Source organism: Halichoerus grypus, chromosome 14, assembly GCF_964656455.1.
Source record: "Halichoerus grypus chromosome 14, mHalGry1.hap1.1, whole genome shotgun sequence".
Taxonomy (NCBI): domain Eukaryota; kingdom Metazoa; phylum Chordata; class Mammalia; order Carnivora; family Phocidae; genus Halichoerus; species Halichoerus grypus.
In genome coordinates, this window is record NC_135725.1 from 80368485 (window position 1) to 80387748 (window position 19264).

A 19264-nucleotide genomic window follows, 5' to 3' on the forward strand; every position below is an offset into this window, starting at 1 on the left:
TGGCTAGGGTGGTATCTGCCAAGATTCTCCATGGCAAGATTATTATTTTTCTTTTTGTCATTAGTTAAGGGTCTTGTGAGGGGATATTTGAGACTATGCGATTATCCTGTTTTTCATCAGACTTTCACCCACTAATTTTAGCATCCATGGATAATTCCTTTCTAAAACAATTATGACTGTGTATTCACCAATTGGTGATTTACTCTTTTCATCTTTCCTTCTTTATTTTGTAAAGATTTTATTTTTAAGTAATCTCTCCACCCAGTGTGGGGCTGGAAGTCACAACCTCAAGATGAAGAGTCACACGCTCCACCAACTGAGCCAGCCAGGTGCCCCTCCTTCTATATTTTTTAACTGGAATTCTACTGGAAGAAAGAGCTTTCTCTTCTCCCTCAGTTAGTTACTTATTGAAATCCATATGGACTCATGGGTGTTCGCTTTATTTGATGGGTTATAATCCATTACTATCCTTATTTCTTTTGTTACACAAATTGTCCTAGATTTGGCCAAGCCGCCCTTCTAATACATAGGTGTGCCAAGTTCCAGACCCAGGTCTGACTGGTCCCAAGGCCAGCAGAATTTCTAGCATGTCCCCCCAGCCCCTTGCTCTCAGGAGCTCTTCCCAGTCAACCCTCCCCCTCAGCAGTCCTTAAGCACCCACTGTCTTCTCCAGAGCATGCTGGGTTACTAAGCCAATGATGCCATCTGGGCCCAAACGAGTCCCAGGCCATGCACAGAGTCGGTGCTCAACACGTTTGTCAAATTCACTTCAAGTCCTGACTTCGATTCGAGATGGAAAGAGGAATGAGAAACACTCCATAACAAGGGAGCAGCAGGTATAGAGGGGAACACGCAACAGGATATGACCATAGACCTGCTAATTCAATGTTCTGGGCCTGCTTTCTTATTTGTAAACTCGGTGCATCAGACTGCAACATTGAGGGCCCCTTTGGCTCTGACGTTCCATGAATAACTGATATTAATTACCATGTATTGATGAGCTCTTTCTATGTGCTGGACATGTGTTGATCAACATTCTATTCAATCCTTATATTAACTGTATGAAACAGGGACAGATTATACTCCAGTTTACAGTTAACAAAACTGAGGCTCAGACAGAAGAGGGATTTGCCGGGCCACACAGCAGTGAGGTGGAGGAGATGAGAGATGGACCCAGATGGACCCAGTACTTCATTCGAAAGCCCGCCCTCTTAATCACAAAGCCGCGGTGACTTTCACGGAGTTCCTGCTACCCCTGCCTTCAGAAGCTGGTGAAAATGCATAATAAAAAATCAAAGTAAAACATCTTCAATACTTTGCTGGTATAATAAAACTAACAGGGGCGCCTGGGTGGCTCAGATGGTTGGGTGTCTGTCTTCGGCTCAGGTCATGATCGCAGGGTCCTGGGACCGAGCCGCATGTCGGACTCCCAGCTCGGTGGGAAGCCTGCTTCTCCCTCTGCCTCTCCTGCTTGCTTTCTCTCTCTCTCTCTCTCTCTCTCAAATGAATAAATAAAATCTTAAAAAAAAAAACACTAACAGTAAGATTTTAGGGGCACAAAGAGAAGAAACTGAGTCATTCTGACTGAGGGGCTGGGGAAAAGTGTTTTATAAGCAAGATCCATTCCCTGCAAAAGAAAATACAAACTTGTTCATGTCATATGTGCACGAGGCCCTCACTTTTTAAGTCCAGCAGAAATAAACTCACTGTTTGATACAACACTATTTACAAAGCCCGTATCACATTTTTCATCCCTTGATGCTTTCTCACACACAAACAAGTTTGTTAGCCTTTATGAATAAGGACATTGAGGCTCCAGACATGAACCAGTTTTCCCAAAGTCACACAGCAAAAGCTAGTGACAGAAAAAGGAACTTGGACCTCAATCTCCCAGTTCCCAAAAGCTGATGCTTCTGAGCTTGTTGGAAACTTACAAAAGGCCTAGACACACCCCAAATCAAAATCTCCCGTAATTGATCATCCTCAGTACCACAGCCAGATCCCCATGTGTCTAAACCCAGAGCCTGGCTATCAGACAGTCAAAGGCTTTGCGAAAATTATCCAGGGAGAGCTTTCCAGCACCCTTCCCAGCTGCACATCTGAATATGGAAAGTAGCAATAGCTGTAGGCAAAAAAAGATCGTGGAATTAATCAAGATGAATCCATTCCACAGAAGGGGCATCCTTTTCTGACTTGCCCAAAGGAGCTCTGTACATGTGTAGCTCTTGAACACTGGAAATGTGGTTATGTGAACGAGGAACTGAATTTTTTAAAAAAACTTGATCTTACTTAAATTTAAACAGCCACATGAGGCCAGTGGCTACCGTATTCACACCGATATAAGGCATGTCCATCACCCCAAAATCTCCCTTGTGATGCAGTCAAATATCCCTTCCACCTCAGGAAACCACTAGTCCACTTTCTGTCATTAAAGATTTGTCTTGGTGGGACCGCAAGGACGCCTACAACACTCAGCCTCCTGTGGATGCCATCCCGGCCCCAGCGCCCCCCACTCCCCTACCCCCCTGCTCCCCCTCCCGAAAACACAAAAACAGCGGCAATTCAACTTAGAAAAGTGTTTCGTTTCACTCCAAATATACCTAAAACCAAGGAGTGGCCTTACTCCAATACTGGGCTGTGGGTTGGTTTTCTACTCAGAAAACAAGCCACCTGGTCCCCGGTCCAATTCCCCCACTCATTACAGAAAGAATAATATGGCTTTTTGGGGGGGACATGTTGGGGTGGGTAAAGCTTTTATTAAATATCTCTTAAACAAAAGGGAGGGAAGAAGGAAGTATCATTCATTGTAGACATAGCATGAGCCGGGGTGCTGCACGTATAAGGTTTGATTTAATCTCAGTGCAACCCTGAGGTCAGCATCATTCCTTTTACAGGTAAGGACAGGAGGACTAAGAGCCATTCATTAACTTCCCCAAGGTCCGATGGTTGCGGGGGACTGCACTGGGACCCGCATTGCTCTGCTTACAAAGCTGATGCTCTTCGTACTGCTACGGGTTGTTTTTTTAGAATTCCGTTAAAGAGATTTTTCTGCTGACGTTCCAGTACGCATCATGGTAACAGCTAAGTAATAGACGTTGTTGGTTGCTAGGAAACTGCGAAATTTGGGTGTCAACTACTAATGCAACCTTTGGCTTAGGTGTGCTGACCTCCTCTTTGTCACCCTTAACTGATACTTCAACACCTTCATTTAATAGTGTGATGATCTCTGTCTTTTCAGACAAAAAGGCGAGGTGCGTGTTATAAGGAAATAAAGTTAATTCTTTACCCAGGTCCCATACCTGTTCACATTGCTACCTTTTCCTTTTAATTAAGGAAATTCAAAATATCACTGTCACCAAACTCTGATTCTTGCTCCGGACTATAAAATCCTCTCCATTTCAGACGATTCCTTTGGAGATTAATGGTCCATTGGAGCCTATACAATTTGCTTAATTACCCCCAAATTATTATCTCAACTAAAACAGAATCTTAATAGACAACCATTAATGTCTTTATCCTTGTCTGGAAGAATCTCATCTCTTGGCAAAAATAGCTTCTTCCAATGAAACTGGATAATCCCCTCGCATGGTGATTAAAGATAACAATGGCTCATTTAGAAAATGCTTGGAGGAAATTAAAAAGCTGAGCGATAGCCTCTTGGTTCTGCAAGCTACTAAAAATAAAGGCAGGGAGGGGAGGGTACCCAAAGCATCCATATATCAGACTGAGTTTGCTTCCTACACAGTCAGCGCATGACAAAATATTTGAGGATTCGCAATCCAGTGTGTGGGCAAGATTTCTCTCTCACTGAAGGAATGAGCTTGATCAGCACCATTCCATGGAAGGAAATTCTGTGCTGTTTATTTCCAGGGTCACTCCCCCAAACATTCCTAGTTAAAAGTGACTTGGTGCTGCCCAAAATAACCGTCCGTTTGGGTTTTCGTTCAGGCTTACATTAATTTGAAGCCTTTACCAACTGAAGTATGCTTACGCGTCTCCACCATGTCCACCAATATAAAAACTGCAATACAGCTGATTCACTCGTTCATTTGCCAGTATTTATTGAGCTCATTTTGGTCCCAGGGCCTGTGCTTAGCAATGGGATTAAACAGATGAAGATGGTCCAGTCATCACACTGAACAGATAACGTGAGAGTAGACAGAGTACCATCATCATCTTCTTCATCATCATCAACTTGATCATAAATCAATGTTGGATTTGGTCCAATGCTTTTTCTGTATCTATTGAGATGATCATCATATAATTTTTTTCTAATCTGTGTGAATTACGTTGATTGATTTTTGCATGTTGTACCAGCCTTGCATTCATGGGATAAATCCCAGTTAGTCATGAAGTACTATCTTTTTAATATTTCATTGTATTTAATTTGCTTAAATTTTCTTAGAAATATTTATGTCTGTGCTCACGAGGGATATTGGAGTGTAGTTTTCTTGTGATGCCTTTGTCTGGTTTTGGTATCAGGGTAATGCTAGAATGAGTTGGGAAATATTGTCTCTGGAAGAGTTTATGTAGAATTAGTATTATTTCTTCTTTAAATGCTTCATGGAATTCACCAGTGAAGCTATCTAAACCTGGATTTTTTTTTTTTTTTTTTTTTTTTGGTAGGAGGTTGCTAAGTACAAATTCTATTTTCTAACAGATATTATCGTTTTTTGAGAGAGCTTTGACAGTCTGTGTCTTTCAAGGAATCTGTATGTTTTGCCTAAGTCATCAAATTTATTGGAATATGTGGAGAGCACGATGGAGTCCCTTGTCGAGCAGGGGTCAAGCAATGATGCAGACGGCTGAGGCCACTGCAGCTAAGACCAGATATCGCCGAGACCAGCACCCGCTGATGACACACTCAGGGCTGAAAACCAGCGGAAACAGAGTCTGCAAAGGCCCAAGTCCGATTAAATCCCTTTAAAAAAGGGAGGATTTTTGTGGCCAACTGTAGACTCCTCAGACACTGACCCCTCTATGTCTGACCACTTCAAAAAGTGGCTGCAACTGAAGGTTCTGCCCGATCGATCTCCAAAAAGAACTGAGATCCTTCACTGCAAGTAAGTGCTGAGCATGGACCTGGACGGGACCGAGGCCTTATCTCAACTGCGCGCCCACAGACTGACTCTGAGTTTGGTTCTTTAACTTCCTACCCCCCGTTCTATCTTGTTTGTTGTGTGACTTGTCTTGTGCTTTGCTTTGTGTGATGAGAAGCCACGTTAAACACCTAGTGAAATGTCATCAGGTTTGGAATCCTGCTTTATAATTGTTAACCTTGCTTTATGACTGAAGAAAGCTGACATTGTGGAAAGACACAACTCGTGTGTGCGCCTTCTGAGCGTGCTCATGACAGGCTCAACTTCCCCTATTATCCTTTTAATATCAGTAGGATCTATAGTGATAGTCCCTCTCTCATTCCTGATATCGGTTCTGTGTGTGCTTTCTTTCTCTCTTCTTAAAATTTTCCTGATCATTCTGGCTGCAAGTTTATCAATTTTATTTGGATTTCTCAAAGAATGAACTTTTGGTTCCATGGATTTTTCTCTATTGTTTTCTTTTGTATTTATTTTTGTCCTTATCTTTATTATATCTTATCTTCTGTTTATTTGGGGTTTATTTTGCTCTTCCTTTTCAATTTTTTTTTAAGATCATTGATTTGAGATCTTTCCTCTGTTCTAATATAAACATTCAGTGCTCCTAATTTCCCTCTAAGCACTGCTCCAGCTGCATCCCACAAATGTGAAATGTTGCGTTTTCATTTTAATTCAGTTTAAAATACTTTTTTTCCATTTTTTCTTTGACCTATGGGTTATTTACAAGTATGTTAGTTTTAAAAGACTTCAGAATTTTCCAGCTATATTTGTTACTAATTTCTAATTCCATTGAGGTTAGAGAACATATTTTGTATGATTTGATTTTTTTTGGTCTTAATTTGTAAGACTTATGGGGGGACGCCTGGCTGCCTCAGTCAGTGGAGCATGTGATTCTTGAGCTCAGGGTTGTGGATTCAAGCCGTATGTTGGGTATGGAGCCTACTTAAAATAAATAAATAAATACACAGATAAGAGCTGTTGCATCAAAACTGGACTTTAGGAGTGGTTTCTATTGAACTCCTGTTGTTGTTTATTTACTTCTGTCTTGAGCAGATGGGAATTTTCCATTTTAGATAGGGGGCTTTTTTTTAACCCCAGTTGTAATAAAGGGTGTTCTTATTCCTCTTTAAAAAAAAATAAATTTTAAAAAATTTGTAAGACTTATTTTATGACTCAGTGTATGGTGTATCTTAGTAAATGTTCTATGTGCAGTTGAAAAGAATGTGTATTGTGCTATGTTGGGTGAGTCTGTCAATTAAGGTCAAGTTGGTGACAGTGTTGTCCAAATGTTCTATATCCTCACTGGTTTTCTGTCTGCTTGCTCTGTGCGTTGAGAGAGGGGTTGCAATCTCCAACTATAATTGTGATTTTTTACTATTTCTCCTTTCAGTTCTATCAGCTTTTGCTTCATGTATTCTGAAGCTCTGCTACTAAATGCATAAACATTTAGGAGGATCTGATGATTTATTTTTTTACCATTAGGAGATAAAATGTAGTGTAGATTTGTTTCCTTTTATCTCTTTTATTTGTTTGTCCTGATTGTTGGGGAGTTTATATACATGTCACGTCTCTAACACTGGCTTTTGTTTTGTTTAATCTTTTCAACTAAAAAAAAAAATGTTCACCCACTTCTTCCACCTCCTCACCTCTTGCAACCATCAATCTGTTCTCTGTATCTATGAGCTTGGGTTTTTTTCTTTTTTTCTTTTTCTTTTTTAGATTCCACATATAAGACAGATCATATGATACTTGTCTTTCTTTGTCTGACTTATTTCCCTTAGCATAATGCCTTTGAAGTCCATCCATATTGTGGCAAATGGCAAGATTTCATTTTTTATAGCTGAGTAATATTCCACTGTATATATATATACCACTATTTATTTGTCCATTCACCCATCAATGGACACTTAGGTTGTTTCCATATCTTGGCTATTGTAGATAATGCTGCCAACATGAGAGTGCAGATATCTTTTTGACTTAGTGTTTTCATTTTCTTCAGATATATACCCAGAAGTGGGATTGCTGAGTCATAGGGTAGCTCTATTTTTAATTTTTTTGAGGAACCTCTATACTGTTTCCATAGTGGTTGTGCCAATTTAGCTTCCCACCAACAGTGCACAAGGGTTCCTTTTTCTCCACATCCATGTCAACACTTGTTATTTCTTGTCTTTTTCAATCTATCCATTCTGAGAAGTATGAGGTGATATGTCATTATGGATTTGATTTACATTTCCCTGATGATGAGTGATGTTGAGCATCCTTTCATGTACCTGATGGCCATCTGTATGTCTTCTTTGGAAAAAACGTCTGTTTAAATCTTCTGCCCATTTTTAATTGATTTTTTTTTTTTTTTTTTTTTTGCTATTGAGTTGCATGAGTTCTTTGTATATTGTGGATATTTGCCCCTTACCAGACATATGATTCGCAATTATTTTCTCCCATTCAGTAGGTTGCCCTTTCGTTTTTGTTAATGGTTTCCTTTGCTATACAGAAACTTTTTAGTTTGTGTAGTCCCACTTGTTTATTTTTACTTTTGTTGTCTTTGCTTTTAATATCAGATTCAAAAAAATCATCACCAAGACCTTACTGCCTATATTTCCTTCTACTTTTATGGTTTCAGGTCCTACATTCAAGTCCTTAATTCATTTTGAGTTAATTTTTGTGTACAGTATAAGATAGTGGTCCGGTTTCATTCTTGCACATGTGGCTATCCAATTTTCTCGGTACCATTTATTGAAGAGACTGTCCTCTTTCCATTGTATATCCTTGGCTCCTTTGTTGCTGTAAATTAATTGACCATATATGTATGGGTTTATTTCTGGACTTCATATTCTGTTCCAGTGATATATGTGTCTGCCTTTATGTAAAAACCATACTGTTTCATTACTATAGCTTTGTAATATAGTTTGAAATTGAGGGGCATGATGGCTCCAGCTTTGTTCTTCTTTCTCAAGATTGCTTTGCCTAGTCAAGGTCTTTTGTGATTCCATACAAATTTTAGAATTATTTGTTCTATTTCTGTGAAAAATACCATTGGAATTTGGTAACAATTACATTGAATCTGTGCATTGTTTTGGGTAGTATGGATGTTTTAATAATATTAATTCTTCCAATCCACGAGCATGAAATATTTTTCCATTTATTTGTGTCTTCTTCAATTTCTTTCATTAATGTCTCATAGTTTTCAATATATAAGTCTTTCACCTCCTTGATTAGATCTATTCCTGGGTATTTTATTCTTTTTGATGCAATTGTAAATGGGCTTGTTTTCTTAATTTTTCTGATTGTCCTTAATTTTTCTGATTGTGTAAAGAAATGCAACAGATTTCTGTGTGTTGATTTTGTATCCTGCAACTTTACCGAATTTCTTTATTTGTTCTAACAGTTTTTTTTTAATGGAGTCTCTAGGATTTTCTATATATAATATGATGCTATCTGCAAATAGTGACTATTTTCTTTCTTTCTTTCCAATTTGGATAGCTTTTATTTATTTTTCTTGCCTAATTGCTCTGGCTAAGACTCCCAATACTATGTTAAATAAAACTGGCAAGAGTGGACATCCTTGTCCTGTTCTTGATCTTAGAGAAAAAGCTTTCAGCTTTTCACCATTGAGTGTGATATAGATGGGAATTTGTCATATATGGTCCTAATTATGTCAACTATTATTATAGTTTCCCTCTATACCCACTTTGTTGAAAGTTTTTATCATAAATAGATGTTGAATTTTGTCAAATGCTTTCTCTGCATCTATTGAGATGATCACATGATTTTAAAAAAATTTTCTTAAATTAATCTCTACATCCAACATGGGGCTGGAACTCATGACCCAGGATCAAAAGTCGCATGCTCTACTGACTGAGCCAGGCAGGTGCCCATCTGATCATATGATTTTTATACTTCATTTTGTTAATCTGGTCTATCCCATTGCCTGATTTGTGAATGTTGAATCATCCTTGCATCCCTGGAATTAACCCCTTTCGATCATGGTGTATGATTCTTTCAATGTACTGTTGAATTCAGTTTGCTAATATCTTGTTGAGAATTTTTGTGTTTATCTTCAACAGGGATATTGGTCTGTAACTTTCTTTTCTTGTGGCATCCTTTTCTAGTTTTGGTATCGAGGTAATGCTGGCCTCATAACATGTGTTTGGAAGAGCTCCCCCGCTTACTGTTTTTTGGAAGAGCTTGAGAAGGATTGGTATTAATTCTTCTTTGAACGCTTGGCAGAATTCAGCTGGACTTTTGTTTGTTGGAAGGTTTTTGATTACTGATTCAATCTCCTTGCTAGTAATTGGGCTGTCCAGATTTCCTATTTCATCATGATTCTGTCTTGCTAGATTTCATGTTTCTAGGAATTTATCCATTTCTTCTAGGTTGTCCAATTTGTTGGCATATAATTGTTCATAGTAATCTCTTAGAATCTTTTGTATTTCTGTGGTATCAGTTGGAACATTGTATTTTTGGTACAGGTATCTCAAGTTATGGTATTACCTTCCAAACATTTTCTGTATTATTTTTTCAACATAGTTGAAATCATGTTGTATCCACCAGTTTATATCCTATTGAAAATTTTCACTGTGAAATATGACACATATACCAGAGTATGTGTGTGTGCTTGAGCATATATACACACACAGTATTAAAAAAGAATACATCAAAAAGCCCATGTAAACACACACTTCTTAAGAACATTACTAGTACCTTTGAAGTCATCTCTGCATCCCCCTCTCTTTTCCAAAGTTATCTTCACTTTTATATTAATCATTCTCTCATTTTTCTTTATAATTTTCCCATATATGTATATTATTTTTAAACAATATATTCTATTTCCCATTTTGGGACATTATACAAAAGAAATTATATCGAATACATTTTCTATGGCTTGCTTTTTTTCCCCCTTGGCATTATGTTTTTGAGATTCATCCATATTGATATATAGCTATAATTCTTTAACTACTGCACAAAATTCTGTTCAAGTACTTGGATACCCGACAATGTATCCATTCTTCTACTGACAGACAACTGGGGTGTTTCCAATTATTTTGCTATAACAAATGATGCTGCAGTAAAGAATTTGAAATGTGGGTCCTGGTGCACACACATCAGAGTTTCTCTAAACTGTATACCAGTTGCATGCACATCTGCAAAATGCTCTGTTTTTCTCCACTAAACTTTGATTCTATTTTTAGTCATTCTTCCTAATTCTTTTTAATGATTGTATTTTATCTCAATAAGTGCATGCACTAAGCCACATCTGTTGTTGACCATCTAGAGTTTGTCCCCATTCTTTTTAACTTTATACACACTCTGGGGAAAAAAAATTTTTTTTTTTTTTTTTTGCACAGAATTCTCTGCTTTTTAGGTCTTTTCCTTATGAGGAATTCCCAGAAGTGGATTTCTTGAATCAAGGCTGTACTGACTGCCATTCAGTGGGAAGGTTTTCACTACTGAAATATACAGAGTAATCACCATTCAAGTAGTTGTTAATCCTTTGGGGATCATAGATCCTTTAGAGACCATGATTAAGGGTATGGACCTTTCCTCCAGAAAACACACGCATGTGTACACACACACACACAAATTATTTGTATTCACAAACAAAGCAGAATGCCATTTCAAGAGTTTCTCAGACCCTCTGAAATACATATGCTGACATCTCTATTAAATAAGACATACTATCTTGCCTAATGAATATTTCTTATACTTCACCAATTAAGTTCCCATACCAACTCCTGTATCTGTCAAGTATCTTTTGTTTTAAACCACAACTTACTGAGTATCTACAATGTGCCAGCACCATGCCAGATACTAGAGATAGAATAAATGTTCCGGGTTTCAAGGAATATAGAGTCTACTGGGGAAGACATAAAATAACAAGTATTTCCAATAAAATATGTGCAATAAGAGAGGTATTCACTAGGCAAAAGAGAGATACAAATTAAGGATTGATCAACTTTCCTTTATCGAGGGGTTGCAAAAAATGAATAAATATTCTCAAGGATGTTATAGATAGGAGAAACGGTACCAGCAAAGGGAGAAAGGCATCATATAACCTGGCACCTATAGGAAGTTATACGTGAGTCAAATATAGTTGGGTTAGAATGGTAATGAATGTAAGGAAGGGTTGAGATTCTTCCTTATTTGAGACGGGGATTAAGAAAAAAATATGGGGTGCCTGGGTGGCTCAGATGGTTAAGCGTCTGCCTTCGGCTCAGGTCATGATCCCAGGGTCCTGGGATCGAGTCCCGCATCGGGCTCCCTGCTCGGCAGGGAGCCTGCCTCTCTCTCTCTCTCTCTCTGTCTCTTATGAATAAATAAATAAAATCTTTAAAAAAAAGAAAAAGAAAAAAATATGGACATAGAAGACTGTAGCTGTTGGTCTGACAACAGAAAGGAAACCACAAAAGAAGATTTCCTCCCAAACACTTCCTTTATTACCCCAAACCTACTCTTATTAAACACAAAGGGAAACATTTTGCCTGTTTTTTTGTGCAACTGTCTGAAAGTTCAGTGCTCAACATCCAAGGTTTGAAACCTACTTATTAATACAAACAACACATTTAACAGTGTGATGGCTTTCATTTTGTAAGTGGAGGTATCAGAAACAGTACAATAAGTACGACAATAATTTCTTCATAAAATTGCCTTGAAAAGCTAACTTACATGTAAAACTATGTCTTTTTAACATTCACTTAAAATATCTCTTTTCAGCCTGTCAGTTTACACTTCTAATACTTATCATTTCACAAAAATCATTTTGTTGTTTTGAATTTAGCCTAACTTTTTAAATGTAACTAAACATAATTGTTACTTTGAAGTCACTGGTTTAATTATAATGGAAGAAGGGGAATTTTTGTAAAACATATGCATCTTGGGCGCCTGGGTGGCTCAGTTGTTAAGCGTCTGCCTTTGACTCAGGTCATGATCCCAGGGTCCTGGGATTGAGCCCTGCATTGGGCTCCCTGCTCAGTGGGAAGCCTGCTTCTCCCTCTCCCGCTCCCCCTGCTTGTGTTCTGGCTCTCACTGTCTCTCTCTCTGTCAAATAAATAAACAAAATCTTGGGACACCTGGGTGGCTCAGTCGTTAAGCGTCTGCCTTCGGCTCAGGTCGTGGTCCTGGGATCGAGACCCGCATCGGGCTCCCTGCTCGGCGGGAAGCCTGCTTCTCCCTCTCCCTCTCCCCCTACTTGTGTTCCCTCTCTCGCAGTCTCTCTCTCTGTCAAATAAATAAAAATAAATAAAATCTTCAAAATAAATAAATAAATAAAATCTGTAAAAAATAAAAAAGTAATAAAACATATGCATCTTATACTCCTATGAAAAAGGAATACACCCAGTTTTGACAATCTAATAAATGCCTTTGATAGACTTTCATCCAAAGTACGAATCCAATACTATAAAACTAATATTTTTGGCAAGACTTCCTCTTAGTGTGCTAAGACTGTACATACATTTCTTTTCTTTTGAGATTTTGTTTAGTTAGATTTCTGCCATGCTTTTTCCATTTCCTTAAAATAATACCCAAATCATATACATTATAGACCTACATGTATAGAACCACATGTATAAAAATATAAGGTGGGATTATAGAGTAATATGACTTATTTTCTTGTGTGACAAGAAAAGAAAGGAAAAACAGGGTTTTGAAGTTTAAGTATCAACCGACTGAAGTTGAATAAACCAACTGAAGTTTATAAAGCTTGCAGCACAAAGGAAAGCCTGACTTACTTTTTCTTTTTTTTCAAAATACCCCTTGGATTTCTAGATGGCATCCCATTAAACACCACTGAGCTTTGTCAAAATACAGGATCTTCAAGGGTACCTCAAAATAATAAAAAGATGTACGCTCGTTGCAGGTTGTCTAATAAACACATAGAACATTGTTCCCTTCAGATTTATACTGAAGAAAGAAAATTTTTTATATGTATGAAAAAGAAGTTCAAGAGGAAAAAATTTTTCTTTAAAATTTTCATGGAAATCCCAATGAATCTCATAGGGGACAGGCAAAAGCACAAACAAGGTTATATGTTAATAAATGCTCCCCCCCCCCCCAGGGTGTTTTGTTTTGTTCTAAGAGGGGGAATCTTATGGCATTTTTTTTTCCTAAGTGGAAAAACATTATTTAAAAGAAGTTAAAACAAAAAGCATGGTCAATAAGTGAAGGGTTCAAAGATTTTCATGAAGTGGTTTGAAAATAAATGCTCTGTGACATATATTAAAAGACTTCCAACAAATCTGACCACATAAAAAAAGTAAAACAACAAATCTACAATAGGTACAAATTATATACATTTATTTTTTTAATAATTTTAAATAACACTCTTGTATAAATTCTTTTCATATATTCAAATCATACACAAATTTAGAAATGCATCATGAAGCCTAGTACAGCATATGTAGGAGACACGTTTTTAAAATTTGTGTTAGAATTTTAGTGACATACAGACGAGTTTAATGTTTCAGAAACATTCCCTAGTCACTCGGGCTGACAGGTAATGCAGGACAGAGTGCTTGGGCCTAGCGTGAGAACTCAGCTGCAGATCATTCGGCTCTGGGCTACCGTGGCTCACGTTGTCGCCCCGGCTGCAGTGATTGCATATGCAGAAGTAACACGTAAGGGAGGCTCCCATCTGCCTTTGAAAAAACATCATTCAACCACTGCCATTTTAACGATCCATAACCTTCAGTCCATTTGACGTTTTTGACGTCTTGAACTGGTGTGTTCTTCCTGCTTTTTCCCTTGGCATAGTCACTGGCTCAGGGTTAAAGAGGAAAATTGCCACTAACCTTCTGTCACTCCCCTGCACACACCAAACTCCTGGTACTTCTCAAACCCCCTACTGTCCAAGAAGATCATAATGGATCATAAGGCCAGAAATGCTTTCCTTGCTCTAACAGGTTACACTGGGTCGATTTTACTTCTCTGAACTTTTTGTTGGAGAGCTTTCCTTGAGATGCATATCTTCAACTCCTATCCACATACCTCAAAGTATAAGAACCAGGGAATATTTATCACAAGTGCTGTTACGTTTACCGTGTGTCCTACAAAAAATAGAGGACCACGGTGAATGATCTAATAACCCCGTCCCAACTGAGGCTCTTAGGAAGACGTACTATTGCTTTAGCTCTCTGCCTCCAAAACAGCACGAGAAGGGCTAAATGTCCGGAAGGCACTCGCTGACCAAAATGAACTAGCGGGGCAATGAGTATTGCTTTAATGACCAGTTTTCTGGGGGACGTTAGGGCTAGAGAGTAGCCATATAATCTGACACTGTACAAATCCTCTCCCCCCAGATCTCTCTCCTCCCATCCCACATCTGCTCTGTTCTCTCTTAAAATGCAGGTACCCCTCAGAGTAGTAACACATCAAATCCATAGGACCTTAGTATAAGTGAGCTTTAGTTTTTATTACCATTTTTCCCTATACCTGGAGAAATTCCATTAATAAGAGACATCTGGGAGCTTGACGGTGCAGGGAAGGAGGGGAAAGTAAGGGAGGACAGACATAGTTAACAACAGTACCTAGGGCATCTGTTAGAAATGCATCAGGGCTTATGAAAATGAATGAATGAAGATACAATTATCACTTAATAGCAGTATCTGTCATTTATCAATAAGATTCACACTAGCCTTATTTGAAAATAAACACATTTCTAATCCTTATTTAGAAATTCTTCCAATATTATCTTTCTGAAGGACTGATGGGATCCCAGTGCTGAACACCATGGTTCATAGGGATCCTGCCTTCAGAGGAATGAATATTGTGTAATGCATATTCCCTCTAGTTTCCTAGTCTGATTTTGCTGGTAGATCACTTCATGATTGATTTAAATTCTAGAGCAAAATTATTTCCCCCAGCAAAAAGCAGGGGGCACTAAAGAATATTGTTTAAAACAAATTCTAAGACCTTAATTTTTTTTTCCACTGGGAAGAATTAAGAACATGACCTAGGAGCTGTTAATTGGTACTTAGAGGTTAACGTTCCTTGTGATACAATGTATGCAATATCTCTTAAGGTCTGTTTCAAAAAGTCTCTATATGGCCAGAATCTGGACGATTTGGCTTTGGCTCTTAGACCCCGACAAACACTCATGCTTTCTCTATTGGGTTAACTTCTACTTAACGAATGTTTCTTCTTCACCACCTTCAATCCATCACGTTGAGGGGCTGGCAATCTGGGAGAAAGGCAGGTGTGTCAGTTTGCACACTTCCTTGGAACTGTGCCGTGTTCGGCAAAGGCGGCAGCTGTGGGGAAAGCACATTTTCCCTCCCCGCTTGGGAGGATTCGTTCGCTTTAATGAAGCACAAACTGGTGGTTTTGTCATCTTATCACCAATACTAGCTTCAGACAGTAATCCTCCTATGTCCTTTCCACAAACTCCTTCCCAGCTGCATGGTCCTGGACTGCACCCTGTGCTTACAGAAGTTAGAAACAGTCCCAGACAGGACTCTTCCTCCCAGCCTTCTTTGTCTGGGGCTAGGCAGTTTCTGCATTAGCATGTAGTTGAGAGAACGTGTGCTTCAATTAGGAGGCCTGATTCCAAGCCTAATAATGACATACTGTATAGCCTTGAACAAGACATTTAACCTCATCTATAAAATGGGGACAATAATTACTTCCTCAGGGGGCTATGATGAGGAACAGAAGACACATATATGGAAAGGTGCTTTGTGAACTGCAAAGGGCTATAGCCATATTCACTGATTTTAATATAATGTAATGCCACGTAACCTCTATTCTCATGAGCAACGGCCAAATATTCGGAGCACCCCAGGTTACCAGAAGTAGATATTTGTCTGTCCATCCTCCAGAACATCATCTCTAAAACCTGAGAAAACTGAGGGGTCTCCTACAGAGGGATGACCAAATTCCAGGTTTTTCTTGGGGGAACTTAGGCAAGGCTGTCAACTTGGATATCCTAGGTCTGATCTAATAAATCCTTGCTTTTTTTTTCCTAACCACTTGACAGTTTGCCATTCCTCCTAATAAATATCTATATTTGACTTCTGGCTGCTTTTCCTGGCTTGCTTAACCCACAATCTGTCAATATTGTAACAGATGAGAGCAACAGTATGTGGCCTCTAGGGAAAAGCTGTGTCTATAAGCAAGGACTAACTGTACCCACCCACCTCCAGAGCTACCCTCTAACCGGACAAGAAGACAGCAGAACTGTAGCTCTGCAGGAAGATGGTATACACCTCGTGGAGTCTGGATGATAAGCTATGTTCAAATGTAGAAGGTGTTTTTTTGGAGGGGGATGGAGGAAGAATATAAATATTTCACAGGCATGAAAACAGGGGATCCCAAGTGATACGATGGCTTTTCTTTTGGAACTAAAATATTTCTAATTCCTTTGGAAGACTATCTTCTACGTTTAGAGACATTTTTTTTTTCGTGAGGATACGTTGTACATTAATCTATGTAAAATATGTAGACCGGCTAACGTCTAATCGGGGGAGTGCTTTGGAGAGCCCAGCCTCTATCCCAGCTTAACGATCAATTGCTTAAAAATCTATTGCTTGAATCTACAGTAAGTCAGAGAACATATAACTCTACTTTGAGACTGAGAAAGGGAAAGAAAGGTTAGAAACATTCAACCTCTTATAAATTTCAACAGTGTCCAAAGAGGGACTAAAAATGACTGATGGTCACCAGAGTCCCAGCTCTAGCAATATTGCCATCTATGTTACTCTATTTTAACCAATCCCCATATTTTCTTTTTACAACACCATTAACTGCTGTACAAATAAATTCTAGATGATAAAATATGACATGATTTTTTTTTACAAATAGATACAAATACAATGTTGACCAGATATGCTACATTAACTATATACACCTTATTTCTCTAGAGGCAGGAAGAGACCTTATTTTTAGACAATGTACCATTTACACTGAGACCCTAAGGAGGACCATCAGCTTCCTGCTCCCAGATGTTGCCTTCCTCTTTCTACCATTAGAAGCTTATTCTGTGCTTTGATCCTATCATTGAGCAAGAATTTGGGAAGGAAAAATCAAGCTTTTCTAAAGATCTTCTTGAGACTTTTCTGCCCCTTTTCAAAAACAGTCGAGTTTATTGTGATACAGCCCAGACGTTAAGCTTTCTTCGGTGATGCCTTTTAGCACAGTAAAAGGAATATCATCCCTGACTCTCCTTTTAAACAAGGTGTCTCAGGAATGGAGATGAAAAGTCTTCCAGCAGTCCTTCCCCCTCCACTTCCATCTTGTCTCCGCTGGTTTGGTGAACACTTCCCCAGGAGTCTGTTCGGAGGTCAGAGTAGATGTGGGCTGCACTGCAGGGTTCAGGCTTTCTATACTCCCATGTAGTTTGGTACAAAAATATACTTTACCACAAGTCCTTATTGACGGCGACTGCTTCAGATCTTCATGGGGGAAACTAAGAGTAATGGGCTAAGTGCATTACAAATTTGTACCTAAAAATTTCAGGTACACTCTACGCCTTTGCTTTCTCAGCAAACTACCCAGGCCTCATCTGGCCCAGGAGATGATGTGGTCTTAGTGAGCACTGTGGTCTAACAATCCAGACAACGGGTCTAGCTCCTTAGGCTTTGTAGTTATGTATGGGTGTTGTCAGGGTCAGTTGCCCGTTGGGAGCTACTTCATTACCATCATCTTCCAAGAGTCCTGACACATCTGCATTGGGAATGCTGTCATGGTAGCTGCTGAAACTGATATTGTCTTCTTTCAGCTCGATGGTCCAAAAGGGGGCATTGAGTTTCCGGTTTTGGTACTCCCGGTACATATAGACAGCCCCCACAAATCCCATCAGCAGCACCACCACAATGATGATGACTGTCAAAATGATGATGTTAAACTGGGTCCATGACACATCAGCTAATGCTGATGTGCTGTTTTCAGCAGAGCTTACTGAAAAGATAGTCTGCAGGATTGTGGGGGTAAATGTACTATTTATAACAGGGGTGGGCACTGATGTGGTCAAAGAGGCATTGGAAACCAAAATGGTAGAACCTTCAGGTGTTGGAACAATAACTTCTGAAAATAAAAACAGAGAATGAAATGTAAAAGACAAAATTATCTAGTTTTAAGAAACAATAAAAGAAATACACATGGGAGTAGAAGTTGATATGGGATGTTGACATGATATTCTGCTTTAAGGTAATGCAAGTTAAAAATAATTTTTAAAGAAATATAGTGAAAAGGATCAAGGTCTAGAAAGCTAGATTATTACATCCATGGCTGTTCTCCAAAATGTATAATATTAAAATCTTTGGGAACATTCTAATGTTGGAGTTTCCTATCCTTCTTGACTCTGGGATAGATTCATACATCTTCCTGCAAAGGCAGTAAATATGTCACACTGAGTCCTGAATCACTTGGTTAAAAGTGACAGGGATAAAAAGGAAATCATTTGAACTAAAATCAGTTCAACATGTCTGATGGCATTTCATAAGGGTGAAATTCTCTTCGAAGGAGGCAAAAACAGAATAAGGAAAATTGTATTTCTAGTTACTTCTGAAAAACACAATTTAAATATCCAAAGTTGATGTCAGCCAAGAGAAAACACAGCCTTCCTTTAATCATATGTGTAGTAATTCTTCCTTTGTGTATATCATAGATGATTTCATAATTAAAGTGCTAATGCAGCACAGCTGAGTAGAAATACCAAACTGTGTGGCTATAGATAAGTAAGTGAATCTTGTTAACACTGAGGCTCCCCAGCTATAAAATGGGAATGGTAATACGTACTTTGTGGAGTTTCTGGGGAGGGTTAGCTGAGATAATGTGCAATGGAACATTACCGCATGTAATGTTCCCAGGGCTTGGCCCATCGTAGGCACTCGGTAAAATGGCTTCTGTTGTTGTCATTCTAATTCGTCGCCACAGCCAGACACATTAATCTATCCCCAAAAGAGGCGTGTTTTACATTACCTAGTAACTAATAAGAAAAATCACCACAATCCTGTCAGCTAAGCATGGACAAAGCATGCCTCCAAACGGAAAAGGGAAGTGAGTGACAGGATCTCCAGGCTAGTGACAGGGTTCAGTGTCATCTTCTAGCCTCGATCACAAGAGAATAAGGATATCAAGAAAATGGCAGAGGGACGACACTTGCCATAGACCATCAGCCCAGTATTCAGCATCTGTCAGAATATCAAAGAGTGGTTTCTAGAAGAGGATGGTCTAAT

General features: G+C 38.8%; 1 protein-coding gene across 1 annotated transcript in view; it reads right to left on the reverse strand.

Moving 5' to 3' along the window:
• Positions 1-13371: 13371 nt before the first annotated feature.
• The window catches only part of MEGF9 (multiple EGF like domains 9), an 85656-nt gene continuing 79763 nt past the window's right edge, over positions 13372-19264 (reverse strand). Inside the window, exon 6 of the mRNA XM_036107755.2 lies at positions 13372-18110. Within this exon, the coding sequence (XP_035963648.1) occupies positions 17659-18110 (452 nt within the window). The 3' untranslated portion in view covers positions 13372-17658. The remainder of the gene's footprint in view (positions 18111-19264) is intronic.